Source organism: Centrocercus urophasianus, unplaced genomic scaffold (genome assembly GCF_019232065.1).
Source record: "Centrocercus urophasianus isolate 14NV4802_14NV808 unplaced genomic scaffold, USGS_Curo_1.0 seq_27, whole genome shotgun sequence".
Taxonomy (NCBI): Eukaryota; Metazoa; Chordata; class Aves; order Galliformes; family Phasianidae; genus Centrocercus; species Centrocercus urophasianus.
This window is the reverse complement of record NW_024884833.1, coordinates 9,499,103-9,515,041: the sequence shown is the minus strand read 5'-3', so window position 1 is coordinate 9,515,041 and position 15,939 is coordinate 9,499,103. Positions and strand designations below refer to the sequence as shown.

The 15,939-nt window shown below is 39.6% G+C and overlaps 1 protein-coding gene across 4 annotated transcripts in view; it reads right to left on the bottom strand.

Annotated features, from left to right (window-relative positions):
- Positions 1–15,939, bottom strand: part of PCSK5 (proprotein convertase subtilisin/kexin type 5) — a 265,188-nt gene that overhangs the window by 68,078 nt on the left and 181,171 nt on the right. For all 4 annotated transcript variants that reach the window (XM_042826954.1, XM_042826951.1, XM_042826953.1 and 1 more), the window contains exons 14-20: positions 10,448–10,591; positions 8,570–8,672; positions 7,836–8,029; positions 5,799–5,883; positions 3,108–3,205; positions 2,453–2,582; positions 913–1,028 (exon numbers count right to left, since the gene is read on the bottom strand). In XM_042826954.1, coding sequence (XP_042682888.1) covers positions 913–1,028; positions 2,453–2,582; positions 3,108–3,205; positions 5,799–5,883; positions 7,836–8,029; positions 8,570–8,672; positions 10,448–10,591 — 870 coding nt within the window. The remainder of the gene's footprint in view (positions 1–912; positions 1,029–2,452; positions 2,583–3,107; positions 3,206–5,798; positions 5,884–7,835; positions 8,030–8,569; positions 8,673–10,447; positions 10,592–15,939) is intronic.

The following is a 15,939-nucleotide window of genomic DNA, read 5'->3' as shown; positions in this document are numbered from 1 at the left end:
TGCCACTGCAATTGCCTCATGGCCCATGTGCTGCTCTGCAACTGCACTCTCAAGAACAGGGCAGATGAGACAGAGGAGAAGTGTCCTCAGTTCTGGGCAACTGCATGTATACCTAGATGAAGCTGCGTGTGGACAACTAATCAGCCCTACCATAATGAAGACCAAACTGATGTATACATATAGGCATGTAAGATTGTATTTTATAGTGGGAATCTTTCATACTGCTTAATGCAGGGCTTTATTTCAGTATGATCTTCCTCTTGGACAGCAATTCTTGAGCTGTTATCTACAAGTAATTAACATAGTAACATTTTCATAGAAGAGTAACATTATCTCAAAGTCTCTGTAATTGAGATTTGTGAAAGGAATGAATATTAGTGAATAATTAAGCCAATCATATGCAATATGAATGATATCTTTGTTGACTCAGAGTACCTGGAGGAAGTTTAAGTCTCCATAACAAATTGAGTGCCCTCTATTCTTTTCTTTCCTCATTACCTTCTCACATAATTCAAGTAATACTGCAATTACTGAACATCCTTTTTACTTACCAGCATTTCCACGGTTTAAAGTGGTGAAACACATACACGCAATTCTACTGACAATACACTAGGGTCCTCTTGTAAAAATCTTTTCAAAGCAATGATTTTTGAAAAACAGGTAAGGAAGCAAAAGTAGGCTGCTGCAGGTAGGGGGGAAACTATTTTAGGAAAATTCGGTTGTATATGTGACTAATTCCATTAATACACTACTTGTGTCGTTTTCTCCTTTTCATAAATCTGAAAAAGGTATGAAGTAATGTAGCCCTAAAATAGAGAATATAACAAAAGAAAAGAAACCAAACCAAACTAATACATGTAAGAAAAACTGCCAGAAGGGGTAAAAAAGATCTTTTCAGGAAACTGCACTCACCATCCTTGCAGACTGTTCCCACTACGCAGACACCAGAGTCTAGGTTATAACCACTTGGGCAGATGGTACAGTTTCTGTCTCCTTGACCACTGCAATCCAAACAGCTGGCATCACATCTGAAAGACAGTGGTTGGGTTTGGCCCTTGTGGCCTCACCAAATGCGAGAGCACCCAGGAGAAACCTTCTGAATTGTAAAGGGCTTGTTTGCTGTTTCCAGAGGTATCAGCTCCTCTAGCAATGACAATAATTTAAAACGTAACCTCCCCTACAACTCAGTCCTGCTTTTTTTCCTCCAATCACTGTTTGTGAATATATTTTTTTAGTAAATAACTGCATATATATAGTTCTTTGGAACTACATAGAAGTAATAAACAAGTATTAAACAGACAGTGCATCCATGTGCCATTAAGGGATGGGCTCAAAGCCATGTGATGGAAAAGATCGACCTGTGCCTGGTGATTTCATCACCTTTCTGACTTCATTAGATTTCGACTGTATATTCATCTCTTTTATTTTATTTCATTTATTCATTTATTTATTTTTGAGTGGAAAACTGGAAAACCGTAACACATCGCAAGTTGGGGCTGTTCAGCCTGGAGAAGGCTCTGGGATGACCTGATATTGGCCTTTCAATATCTTAAGGAGAATTGTAACAATGAAGAAGACAGACTGCTGAGTAGTGCCTGCTGTGAAAGGATGAGGGAAAACAGTTTCAATCTATAAGAGGGGAGATTTAGATTGGATATAAGGAAAACGTTTCTTTATTATAAGAGTGGTGAGGCACCTGTGCAGACTGCCCAGAGAAGTAGTGGATACTCCAGCCTTGAAGACATTCCAGGTCAGGCTGGATGGGGCTCTGAGCAATCTGACTGAGCTGTAGGTGCCCCTGTTCACTGTCGGTGAGTTGGATTAGATTACCTTTAGAGGTTCCTTCCAACTCAAATGACTCTTTGATTCTGTGATTCCCTTCCTGCCCTGAATTCAGCGTGAGTCGATAATGAATTATTCCAAAGGGCAAGTGGTATTTATTTAACAAAGGAAGGAATAAAAAAATACTCCCCTCCTTTGCTCAGCACAGTCTTTTTGAGGGCTCATTCACCCACTGATACATGCAGATGAGCTATGCTGGACAGCAAATCTTGTAATATATCTACGCCGTGTTTCTGTCTGCAGCTGAAGAACTGAAATGGTCCTCATGAACAATAATTAACTTACTATTAAAAAGATTCCACTTTGCCTTTTTTTGATTTGTTATTGAGAAACAGATCCTCTGCCAGATTTGTATATTCTGCATTTCGTTGCTTACTTACAGGCTCTCACTACAGGCTCTTTAAAGTCAAAGACATACGTGCGGAACAAAAACACTTTCAGAATTTCCATTTAATGTAATTCAAAATTCAAAAAAACACTTCTTACTTCATTTGTTTGGCATATTTCTTTTTTTTTTTTTTTTTCTCTTTTCATAAATATTATCTTTCTCAACACAGTAATTCCTAACATACTGCTAATTATTAGAAACGTATATTACCACAGATCATACCTTTTGCAGCTTTTGTATCCACTTTCAGTAGAGTGATCAAGGTAGTAACCAGTACTGCAGGATTGCACACACCTTCCATCTTCCATAAAATAGCCCTGTGTGCAGTTTATACATGCATCTACTCCACCACCTTAAAACAGAGAGAATATACACTCTATTATTGGCTAGTTCCCCCTACCTACTGCCTAACAAACACCATATCTCTAACTGTAGCAAAATCTTACTGCCATTTTAGAGACAATATTTAGCCTTACTTACCTTCTTTCAAAGAGTAACATCAAATTATAAAGGTGTTCATTTTTAAGAAACCATATTGCATAGTTTCACTATCTTTTTTCTGAAAGAAATAGGTGTTGGTAGTTCTGCAGGTGCCACAGAATTTACAAATCGTTCTTACAATCCAGAAAGAAAATGGAAGGCATTGCAGGAAATTAGAAAGAGCATTATAAAAGGAAAAAAAAAAAAAGAGCATTCACACTTTCAATTATATTTTTATATTAGCTGACAGAGTTTGGCCATACATATAATATGTTAGATAACTATCAAAAGAATTCAGAGATTACATGTCAGCAGTCACATTATGATACAGTAAAATAAGGTAAGAGCTAAAAATAGAGAGTAAAGGAAATAATGCAAATAAATGTCAGTGAGATACCTGCACATGTTGCACATGAACGGTGACATGGTTCACATTCCCTGCCATTATGGTATTTTCCATCTTCACAGCGGATAGCACATTTTGTGCCATGCAAACTATTATAAAAAGGAAAAAAAGCACAGTGGTCAGGTAGATAACAGCAACAACATACAAGCTCATTCACAAATTAGTAGTTCCCTTTAAAAAAACAGCAACTCGTAGATCAGGATTCACTGGCTTCCTTCGTAGGTCATATTTTACAAATGACAGCAAATGACTTCAAGAGGGAATTAAATACATTTTCATCTATAGTGAAAAACAGGAGCTGTTTACAAACTATTGTAAATACTAGCAAGTAGGAGAGGACAGAAAAAAATGAACAATGTCATTATCCTAAAAATTCAGGCATGTAAAATACAATTACCCATGAGGAATTTGGCACAGGGTCAACACCACTGCATTTAAAAAAGTACACAGGACCTCATGCTTCATGTGAAAGACCAGCAGCATTTCCTGATATTGCTCTACAGCACAGGTCAAGAGCAGACTGACAAGGAAGGAAGCTGCCACCCTTTTCTGACACAGCAGTTTTCTTTGAAATCTCCAATTCTGCATGGTGTGGGAGATTTGTCTAGATTACAGCTAAAGGTATTCTGCCCGCAGGCACTTTTGAGCAGGAGCGTAAGGTACTGACTAACAGAGGAAAAAGGAATAGCATAAAGAGACACATCTCCATACCTATGCTCTAAGCAGCGTTCATGCTTTCATTTTGAAATGCTGAAGTAGGGCTTTTTTTTTTTTTTTTTTTTAAAGTTAGGACTTCTCTGCCATGCCTACCATCTTAAATAGAATCTCAGCTTTCACCTGACTGAACTCTTTCTCAAAAAATGCTCTTCAGCTACAGGGATTATCGCATAAAGCGAGAGCTAATGCTGTTTTGCAAACTGAAACCAACAAAGTTTTGCATGCTCAGCACCACTGGAAATTCTGAAGAGTAGATATGGTCCCAGGTTAGCAAAAAAAAAAAAGAAAAATTCAACAGATGTGAGAGTACCTACTTTTGCTCAGCAACAACCTCAAAGTGCTTTATGAGTCAGGTAGCATTATCATGTTTTTACAAATGGGAGAATTAGTCATTTGCTTGAGTTTAGTTAATAGGCCAGTAGCAGGATCAGAACTTGGATACAGGCCTCCCGAGTCCCACCCAAACTCCTGTCTACTGATCTAACAAGACAAGAAAATGCGCTAATCTTTGGATCACTAGGGAATGCAAAATGCATGTCCTGGAGATGATACTGATTTCTGATTTGTCATATCCATGCAGATGATGTTCCTTGAAAACATTACCAAAAACCAGTCTCAGCTGGCTAATATTATCCAAGTAAAGGTTAGATATAAGTGACTTTTTAGACATTTGTTTCTCCCTCTTTTTCTCACAGATTACACTTGTCTTTCTCCAGTGGTCAGGTTCATGCTCCTGAGAAATACAGGAAATGTGGACATAGCTGTGACAGAGACTGTGTCCTATAAGGTCATAAATATGCAGTCTTGGGCATTCTGACATATATGCCAACTGTTGGAACTTCTGAACTGCTACCCTGTTAAATTGATTTCACAGATACATAGAAAGCCATGCTGAGTATGTTAAAATTCTCCAAATCTCTAACTGGGATTGAAAATTTAATTACATTTTAAAAGGAAAGCAGATACTCATATTTCACAGAAACTGTAAACAGCCCACATTCAATCCTATGCTTTCCTTCCCATTAGATCACACTTCCTCTTCAAAGGGTCTCTTTTCTTGTTTTTTAATTATTTTTTTTTTTTTAAAGAAAATATGTATTTGTAATAAAAACTGTGCAGGCACTTGAAAAATAGAAATGCAATATATTGATATGAAAAATCCTTTACAAAACATGAGAATCTAGTTCTTCATGTTCTGTAAACAAACACCTTTAAGCTTTTACTGTCTTAAATAAAAAATTCCACTTAGACAAAAAGTAAAAGCTCAATGTCAAAACATTTGCAGAACACTGTACTCTGAAAGAAGAACCCCTACAGTTACTGAATACCAAGTTGATATTTTTTATGGCATGAAGCCAGCATACACTCCTTCACAGACTTTTTAAGATTTTTGACCTTAGCTGCTTATATCAAAAAGGTCATTCATTCATAAAGGAGCCTGGAATACATACTGATGCTTTGTGGGCCTTACCTATCAGTTTCAGGAATGATTAAGTCCTCCTATGAAATAAAAATATCCACTGCTGCCTAAAATAATGTGCACACTGTATCATAACAGAAAGGAGCCTGAGGTACTTGAGATAAGTGAATGACTGATGTATGAAGAAACACAATAAAGATAAGAAAATAGTTCCTAACTATCACAGGAATGAATCAGAGATTAATATGACTCATCAGCTCAACCTCTACAATAATCCTTGATTGCCACACTGGAGGTCAAAGAAGTGCAGAAGTCAGTTTTCCACATAAGTTTGGCTTTCACTATACCTGAAATGAAAGGTCTTTTAAAAACCCTTTGTTGGCCAAACTGGCACAATAAAATACTATATTAAAACCTAAACATCAATGGAAAACATGAAACGGTGGCAATTCAAGGTTGAATAGCTATCTAGTATTCTTCACTTTACATCCAGTCTCATTAGCCTCTTTGGGTACTGCTTTTAGAGACAGCTGTCTTTTCCTTACCTTAGCCCATGTTTGCATTCTGTGCAGATTTGGAATTCAATGCATGTCTTACAGTTTTCACTGCATTTTCGGCAAACAATCTTATCTACAAAGAAAAAAAAGAAAACAGCCCAGAAAACCTTGGTCAGTTATATTTTATAAAACTGTCTGGAGATATTATTATGTGTCTTACAGTTTTCTAGCTTGAAACCAGAAAGACAGACGAAAATATCTAAATTCTGTCATTAGGTTTTTCCTTCAGCAGATCTATCCATAAACACTATCTTCATCATATTATATCTGAAGCCTCTGCAGAAGTATCATGTTCTGAGGTTGTTCAAAAATCTTTGTAAGCGCTTTATATTTAAACTATTTACAATATGGACTTACACTGGCTTTTCATACAGCAGGTCAAGCACTAATGGCTGCCATATGTTCCAGGAATTATCCTGCAATTTACTTTTTACACCTTACATGCAAATAGTCTGTCCTATCTTACATGTATTGCTGTTCAAAGAAACAATTTTGATCTTAACAAAGATGAGACATAATTTACCTAACATCTGCCTTCTCATCTCACGAGCTCCCTACTTCAAGAGAAGTCTCTGAGATGTGGTGCCATGTAACTCTCTGAGAAGAAAAACCTTGTGGTCCCATTTTCGTAAATTTTCATTTACACATCTTGGTTGGGTGGAAGGGAAATCCCTTCACTGTAGTTCTCATACAGTGGCAAATGGAAAAATTAGAGTAGTACCTGAATTTACTAATCCTCAAAAATGAACAGACAGCTTCATGGCACAGAGAGTAAAAGGTTAGGTAGATCACTCCGAAAGTAATGCCTCCTATTTATTTCCATGGAAACTACAACAGATACAAAGAGCAAATAACACTATTTGATAGAGAAAATTCTCAGCTACAAAATAGTATTTTTCAACACAGTCTCTACCATTAGCTGATTCATACAGATGAGCTCGTCGAGATGCTCTTCATTTCATGGCATGGATGCTTGGCTATCCAGAACGTGGCCTGTCTTTCACATTGCTGTTGCCATTGCTGAAATGCACCACCCACCACCTCACTGTGCTCACATCTACTGTTCGGTTTCTATAAACATTCAGCAAGTATCGATAAATGTCAGTTGGTGTAACTTTTTCTGCACGGAGAAATTAAATTCTACCCTTTTGCTTCATTCTCAGTTCTGTGTCAGATGCCATTTTGTCAGACTGCCCCTCTATTGTCCTCTGTCTCACAACAACAAAATGTAATGGAATATTGGTGGGAATGTTCAGACTACCAACATCTTCTGCCTCTGACATTGTGGGTCAACATAACAGAAAAGGAGGCATTACTTTCGGAGCAACCCTCGCTCAGGTCTTGCCGTTGAATCAAGCGCTTTGAGCACACGTTTGTATTTTAAGCACGTGTCTAAAGCTAACTGAAGTCCATGTAGTTTAAGCATATGTTTTAATATATGTCCATTTTTGTTACACAAAGTTGGAAATAAAGTGGGCAATCTCAGGAGGAAATGGAAGCCCTGCATCTCATGTGGCAGAGAATTACTGCTCTTGAATTATCTCATCATCACAGGTCAGAAACATGCCTGAAACATTAACTGCAACCACCTTTTCCACCTGAGGAGCCTAATTTTCTCAGAGATCCAGTTCAGCAACCATGGTCAGTTTCTCAGCTGCCTCTTCTACAGCATTCTCACAGCATGGGAGACTGGGGAATTGGAATGCTTCGTGCTCACAATCTGGACTTTCCCTTCTGGAGCGGCAGTAACCTGCTCTGTCCTGCAGCTGACTGCGGACTACATTCATTCTGCTGGTTACTCCCATTCACAACCACAAATGAAATCCTGCCTCTAAGCACGATTTTTAAAATGAAGAAAGGTTAATTTCTGAGTAGATTCTTGATCACACTTAGCAACAATGTAATAAGAGGAGTAGGATAAGAGATAGATGCATTCAACATACTTTTCCTGCTTATCAGTATTCCATCAGCCTCCCCAGATCAAATTCTGTAGCCCAAAATAAAGAAACAGTAAGTAATACTAACTCTTATCCAGGTAAAACCCATCGGGGCAGGTGGTAATACAGCTATTGGTTACTTCATTCAGGTAGTAGCCAGATTTACAGGTCATGCACTGGTCACTATGGCCTCCAACACAGGTTTCACAATTGGGTGAGCATTTTTTACAGCGTTTCTTGTCTGCATTGTAGTGACCAGGTGGGCAGGTCGAAACACAGATCCTGCAGACAGCAGGGAAGAGAAGGCAGAGTCGTTAATGAAATAACCTGCCACCACATTCCTGGACCATGACTGCAAAGCAGAAGTATTTCTCAGCATTGCTGCTTTTGTAATGATCATGTGTTTTCTAATGATCATGTAACCCTCCACAGCATTGCATCAGGCTGTTTCTGCTTTTTTTTTTTCCTACAGCACATGCTATCTCACTGGCAAACACCTCGACAGACAGTCACACTGTACAATTTTTGACCATCTACATCTTTTCCTATCTTATTCAAATACAGTCACTGAAGTTGTAGTTGCTATCACAGTTACACACAAATAACCTCTCACAAAAAAAATGAGGAAATAATCAGGGAAGTGTGTTTGAGTGCTGTACTTGAAATTCTGAAACAGTTGGGTTTTTTTTAACTCCTAAGAAAATTTGTCAAAATTCGAGGAAAATAAATAATCCACAACTGCAGCAAAGAGAAGAGAAAAGGAAGTTAAGATACACACTAAGGAATCTATGAAGCAAAGATTTTTTTAAATTTTGGTCTTACCGTGTGTTGTTCTTGGATTTGTAGTAGTAGTGAAGACAGTCTGTACAATGATCTGGTCCTGGCCCATCACACCCTACTTTACTGCATTCTGCATTGCATGGACCTGTATGAAAAGCAAAATACAGGAAAGGAATTAAAACTTCCCCTTTGGTACTTAGCACCCCTCAAAATATACTATTTTAACACAGAATACAATTACCGTGTTTTTGTGTATTTGAGCTTATGTCCAAACTGTAATTCGACCACAGTGAAAGGAGAAATTTTTTAATATTTGAAGATCTTTGCAGACTCTGGCCTCAGTATGTGTTCATACTGATACATAATTTTTTACAGCCATGGCATCTTCTGTGTAATCTATCAGATACTATTTCTGAATCCAAACTGCCTACTTTCTAACGACTAACAAATCAATCTAAATTTTATCTAGAAACAGGCAAAGGCTTCTGAAATTCATAATATGAAATGATCAGCAATGCTGCTTATCACAAGCAGGCCAACATAATCACCAGCTATTCTAGTCAACAAAGGGGCAGGTGGTCCGAGTGGCTACCACAGCAGAAGTGATCCAACCCCCAGTGGCCAGACTCACCTCCCTCTGTGCTGCTATATGCTGCAAAAGCCTCGACTAACTTTTGCTTATTAGCAAGTTCTTCATCTCATCCAGAGTCATGTTTACATTTTCCAAACAGTTCCAAGCAGCTAGGGAATGAGAGCCATCATTTCCTGCCTTTATGTAGGGTACAAGGATATATGTGAACTCTCAACTGTGTCAGGATCATTGCTCCATAGTAAATGAAACTTCTAAGCTTTCCAGGCACCTTTACATGGCTCTTAATATCAAGTAAACTTGAACGAAAGCAAGTTCATACAACAGAAGCTTAGTGAACTTTACAGCAGAGACAGCAGTGTTTCGTCATCTATCAAAACAAGGGGTTGAACAATTCTCCAGCAAAAATGGAGGCTGCGTGTCTGACACACTATGACAGGAGACTGTAATAACAAACTTCTGAATTGAACACTGTGCTGTTAGCTTGCAGGAGTTATGCTTAAGATTCATCAGCACTGAACACCTAGGTAAAGGTACTGACACTGTCAGAATACATGTAGGAATACTGCCAGCTTGACTTATTCTGCAGCACAAAAAATCTAACGCTTTTGAAGCCTAATGAAAACACTGAAAAACTTCTATGGGGATAAACAAGAAACAACGTATATAGATGTAGAAAATAATATTCTTCACATATATGTTTGTGCACACATATATTAAATATTTATGAAAAGTAGTGCATTCTACATAGAATGTTAACCATAGCTTAAAAATACGAAACTGTCTAAAAACTCATATGTTATGAAACAAATTGTTCTGAACTCCCACTACTTCCAAACCTAGAATATCCTTATGAAACTGTTTTTGCAAAGTCATTCTGTCAACACTGTGTTCTAGCTTCAGTACGTTGATTTTTCCACTTACAAATATCATGAATCCTCCACAATTGTTATCAATTTTGCTGCTGCACTTCTAACTAATCAGATGAAATATAAATACAACCTTACTGTTCTAGTCAGAGGAAATTCATGAAAAGCTCCGTTTATTAAACATATTTCTGTTTGGCTATTTTTGTTTTTGTTTCTGGAAACTTTCAGTACTGCCTAATTCCCAGGCACTGAAGGCCACAAATCCTACAGTGGCATCAGAATCCTAGTCTTGAACTAATGCAAAAGATCTAGGAGACACAAAACACGGAAGAAAACAGATACTAAGTAAGCAAGCCAGGAGTCTTCACAATGTATGACCATATTTTGACAATACAAAGTCCAACATTTTATATATGCAGAGTCTCAGGGCAGTAAATGCATGGACTAAATTAATGTACACACCTGAATAATCTTCTGTTCCATAATCTTCTGTAGGATCTTCAACTGGACTGGAGCGTACTCTTTCCACTTTTGGAAAATCATTTCTTGGTGAATATGGCTGGATGGATGTTCCATACAGTACTAAGGACCACTCTTTCAATTTGCCTAAAAGTATTAAAAATCTAGTTTTATACATCATTTCATATTTTCTCTGTCTTACAAAATATATCACTGTGAACAGGAACTCTAAGTAGGCATGAAAGATTTTGCTTAGTTTAATATTGAAAGTACAATCTGTGTTGCACTGTAAACTGAGAAAGCATAATTTTTTCAACCAGATTTTACACAGTATTTTTTGCACTCCCTCCTCTTGTAAGTCTAATTAAAGTCTGTACGGGGGAACTCAATATAAACCATAAACAAAAACCTTAGGCCATATCGTTATTTGGAAAACTTAAACTGATATTCATCAAGGAGCTTTTACTATAGATTTTGCTTTTCCTCAGAAAATGAATCGTCCAGTTATTATTATATCTCTCAACTAACTAGCTGTATTCAGAATTCTGACTTCAGAACAGGGTTATATTTTGTCAATTATTACTCATGAGTACATTTCATAGCTTTATGGAATACATCTCAATGAAGAGGAAACAAACGCTTTTAAAGTCTCTATAGTAGAATATCAATGTGCCTTTCCTTCTTATTTTTTTTGGCCTAGTTATTTTACAGATACGTCACTTCACTGTCTGACCAATATTTTACACTCTCAGTATCTAAGTGATAGAAGAAAATAAGTGTTTTTCAGCCTGAAGTATTTAAGTACTTTTATGTAAGTTCTGTGCTGTGTTTTTTTTCAAGTCGTGAGTCCAAGCTGTCAAAATGTAAATATTCAGACTTCGCCTCCCTGTCCACACTCACCACTAAATTAATTCCACGAAAAGTGCAAAAGACTCAGGTCTGAAATAACATTTCAAGCAGTGACGGATAAAAAATTATATCCTGGCTTGAAAACATGGTAATTAGGTTTGGTCTTAATATAGACTCTTGATTACATTTACCTATGTTGAAGCAGCAGGTTGTGAAATGTACAATTCTTCTTTACATCTGTTCTGTTTACAGCTCTTAATAGCCAGACCAGTTATCCTCTGGGCTTTTTATGCCCTGATCTGGAAGTCTGGGATGCTGCTTCGAATACGCCCCCAGCGATTCATGTGCAGACAGTCAGAGAGCTCCTCCTCTGTCTGGACTGTGACAAGTCCATGGGACTGGATGGGCTGCACCCTCAGGTGCTGAGGGAGCTGGCAGGAGTGATTGCTGAACCCCTCTCAGCCATCTGTCAGCATTTCTGGTTAACTGGTGAGGTCCCAAAGGATTGGAGGCTTGCTGATGTGACTCCCATCTTCAAGAAGGGCCATAAGGAGGATCTGGGGAACTACAGGCCTGTCAGCCTGACCTCAGTACCAGGGAAGGTTAGGGAGCAAATCATCTTGGGTGAGATTGCACAGCATGTACACAGTGTCCAGGGGATCAGACCCAGCCAGCACGGGTTCGTGAAAGGCAGGTGGTGCTTGACCAACCTCATCTCCTTCTATGACTGGGTGACCAGTCTGCCAGATGAAGGAAGGGCTGTTGATGTAGTCTTCCTAGACTTCAGCAAAGCCTTTGACACGGTCCCTCACAGGCTTCTTCTGGGGAAACTGGCTGCCTGTGGTCTGAACAGGTCTACCCTTCTTTGGGTAAGGAACTGGCTAGAGGGCTGTGCCCAGTGGGTCGTGGTGAATGAAGTCCAGCTGGCGACCCGTATCAGGTGGTGTCCCCCAGGGGTCGGTACTGGGGCTCATCTTGTTTAATATCTTTACTGATGACCTAGATGAGGGCACTGAGTGCACCCTCAGTAAGTTTGCAGATGACACCAAGCTGGGAAGTGGTGTTGATCTGCCTGAGGGTAGGGCGGCCCTTCAGAGGGATTTAGACAGGCTGGACTGCTGGGCTGAGGTGAATGGGATGAGGTTCAACAAGGCCAAGTGCCGGGTCCTGCACTTTGGGCACAACAACCCCATGCAGCGTTACAGGCTGGGGGATGAGTGGCTGCATGAGTGTGAAGAAGAGAAGGATCTGGGGGTGTTGGTTGATGCTTGGCTGAACATGAGCTGACAGTGTGCCTGGGTGGCCAAGAGGGCCAACAGCATCCTGGCCTGCATTAGAAATAGTGTGGCCAGCAGGAGCAGGGAGGTGATCATCCACCTCTACTCAGCAATGGTGAGGCTGCACCTCGAGTATTGTGTTCAGTTTTGGGCCTCACTACAGGAAAGATGTTGAGGTCCTGAAGCGTGTCCAGAGAAGGGCAACAAAACTGGTGAGGGGTCTGGAGAAAAAGTCTTATGAAGAGTGGCTGAGGGAGCTGGGATTGTTCAGTCTGGAGAAGAGGAGGCTCAGGGGAGACCTCATTGCACTCTACAACTTCCTCAAGGGAGGTTGTGGTGAAGAGGGATTTGGTCTCTTCTCCCAGGCAACGAGCAGGACATGGGGAAATTGCCGCAAGTTGTGTCAGAGGAGGTTTAGATTAGACATAAGGAAGAACTTTTTCTCTCAGAGAGTGGTCAGGCACTGGAATGGCTGCCCAGGGAGGTGGTGGAGTCGCCATCCCTGGCAGTGTTCAAGAGGCGCCTGGATGACGTGCTGCGTGATGTGGTTTAGTGCTTGTGGTGGGCAATGGTGATGAGGAGACGGTTGGACTGGATGATCTTGTAGGTCGTTTCCAACCTTGTGATTCTATGATTCTCATCAGAAGATTAAAGAGAAAAAGAGGGCACAACTTTTTCTGAATTTGAAAGATTCTATTTTGGGATGCCATCACGAGGCCTCCCCTCAGCCTGCTCTTCTCTCAGCTGAGCAAATGAAAAGACCACAGCTGCTCCTCACACATTCTGCCTTCCAGACAATTCACCATCTTTGCAGCTCTCCTTTGGATGCTCCCTCATAGCTTTATGTCCTTCTGTTGTGGCACCCAGTGCTGTAGGTGAGGCTGCACAGCACAGCGAGCCCCTCCCCTCACCGGCTGGCAGTGCAGGGCCTGCTGCACCCCAGGTACGGTTGCCCTTTGGGCTGCCAGGGCACACTGCTGGCTCATGTTCCTCTTGCTGTCACCACAGCTCCCAGATCCCTATTCCACAGGGCTGCTCTCCAGCCTCTTTTCCCTCACTCTGTGCATATATCCAGAATTGACAAATTCCAGGTGCAAAATCTGGCACCTGCTCTTGTTAAACTTCATCTGATGGGTAACTGTCCAGCTCTGTAAGTCTCGCTAAGCTGAGGAATCTCCTATTGCCAAAGAATGATCACTATCTGACAGATACTAACACAGCTCTCTTAAATGATTTGTCTTGGAGTGAATATAGCATCACCATGTATGCTTTCTGTCCTTTCTGCATTTTAACTCACTTTCACAGCACACTGATTATAATATATTGAAAGCAGCTGAAAACTGTTTGCGTTGTTTTGTTACTCTAAATTTTTTCTCCTTGCCTTTACTGTGCTCCAATGATCACTAAAGTTTCAAAGTGTTGATTTTACATGTCTTCCAGAACACTGGTAAAAGTACTGAATACTACAAAAAAATATTTGCAAGGACCCACTAAAAATAACCACAGGCACTGATGCTTCTTGGGCACAGAATAATGTTGTGTCCAGACTTACTGGAAGGGTTTGTACTAACATACTGGCAGTAAGGTTTGGGGCTTTGACCTCATACCTAATGCAAAAGAGCAGCAAGAGGAATAATGTAGGGTCTGTCAAGAGATTAGCTGCCTTTTAAGAACTATTCAGTAAATAAAGAAGGAAAAAATTCATGTGACTTGCCAGCAAATAAATGAAGCTCGCCTCAAGGCAGGTTTAATTTGCACAATGAAAATATTTCAATAAACAATTATATGTACATATACTCTCTTTAATAATGAATAGACAAAGTGCGCACGTTTATGCCAAAATCTTTCTTTTCCCATTTTTGGCTGTTTCCATCATTTTGTTTGGCTGTAATAATCCCTTACCCTGCTTGTATTTAGTACATAGCAGAGGTCCCATGTTATATGTGCAAAAGAAAGGGTATAGCACAGTGTTTCACAGAAAGCACAAGTCCGTTTCCATAAATTCTACAGAATTAATTGCAGAAGTCACATGCACTGCTTTATGAACTGGACCCTGCCATTCTTTACAGGCAACAGATGTGGCATTGCCTTGCCAGGGCAGGGATATGATGGCATGTTGGGTTTTTGTTCTCAATTTGATTACAGGAAAACTTAGCTCTTACTTATAAGACCTTTCAATACTTAAACAAACACATGCACACAAAGAAACAAGCATGATGGCGATATCAGCCTGATGAACTGCAGGCTACACAGGCACCATAAATTGCATGGAAGTACCTTCTGTTCACATCCTGTTCAGTGTATAGACTAACTCTAACCTGACTTAACAGCTGAATATATGGCATCCACTTTCACAACTTTCTGAACTGACGTGTTACTAGACAAATTTCATTGAGAGGTAAGAATAAGTCTAGAAAGCTGAGGGATGTATTACTAAATACTGTTCAATGAACCAGGATTAAAACTCACCACCAGACCACAGCCTGTGAAATCTAAATGCATGTAAACACCTAAGATCCAAAGAAGTGATTTACATTGTGGTAAGAAGAAACTAAAGAGTATCCTGTATGATTCCTTGAGCATATGAGCTTTCTTCCTCAGCTCAGCTGAGGAGGTTTACTTTTCTCCACATCCTCTCTTCTTCCAGAGGCTGACACAAAAAATGATCAGCTCCATATAATTAGCCACCATACAACTGAGAAAATTATATACAAAGAATAGAAATGAACAGATTATTAAGACCTATACAGTGAATCAGAGAAGCATGTAGGAATAGTATAAAGCTGGAAATGTATATGGTGATTTGGTGACATAAAAGGGCTATGAAAGATGTCTGGTGGATAGCCCAGATGAAGAGTTTTCAAAAGGCTCTGTTCTAGGTTTCGGTGTAGGGAGCATGCCAGGGCACAGAAAAGAGGGCAACAGCTGAAGTGTGTTGCTCTTTGGCTCTCCTTCATGCCTACTGGATGAGCCACTGGGTTCCGCAGTTGCATAAACGTCTGTCCTAACTTGTCCTTTAGGCTGCAGAGATTCCAGCTGCTCTAGGATTACTAAGTGCAAGACTGAGTTGAAAAAAACTGATTTTTGTCTGTTTTCCGTTTAGTAAATTATGACAATCAAACTATGCTGTTTCTTCTATCAAATTCAAAAGCACTTAAAATTATCTGGATGTACAAAAAAATCAGTATAGTTTTGTTCTATGTAGTCTATGACTATTTTGCCAGATACCTTTTTTGAATGACACTTTGCTAAGAACATTTCATCAGCGTAAAGCCATGGTGAAGAAAGAGTGACGCAGATAAAATGAAGGTAGTATTGCAGAACTGACAATGTTATTTCCTTTCTGAGCTCTGAAGGATGATAATCAGG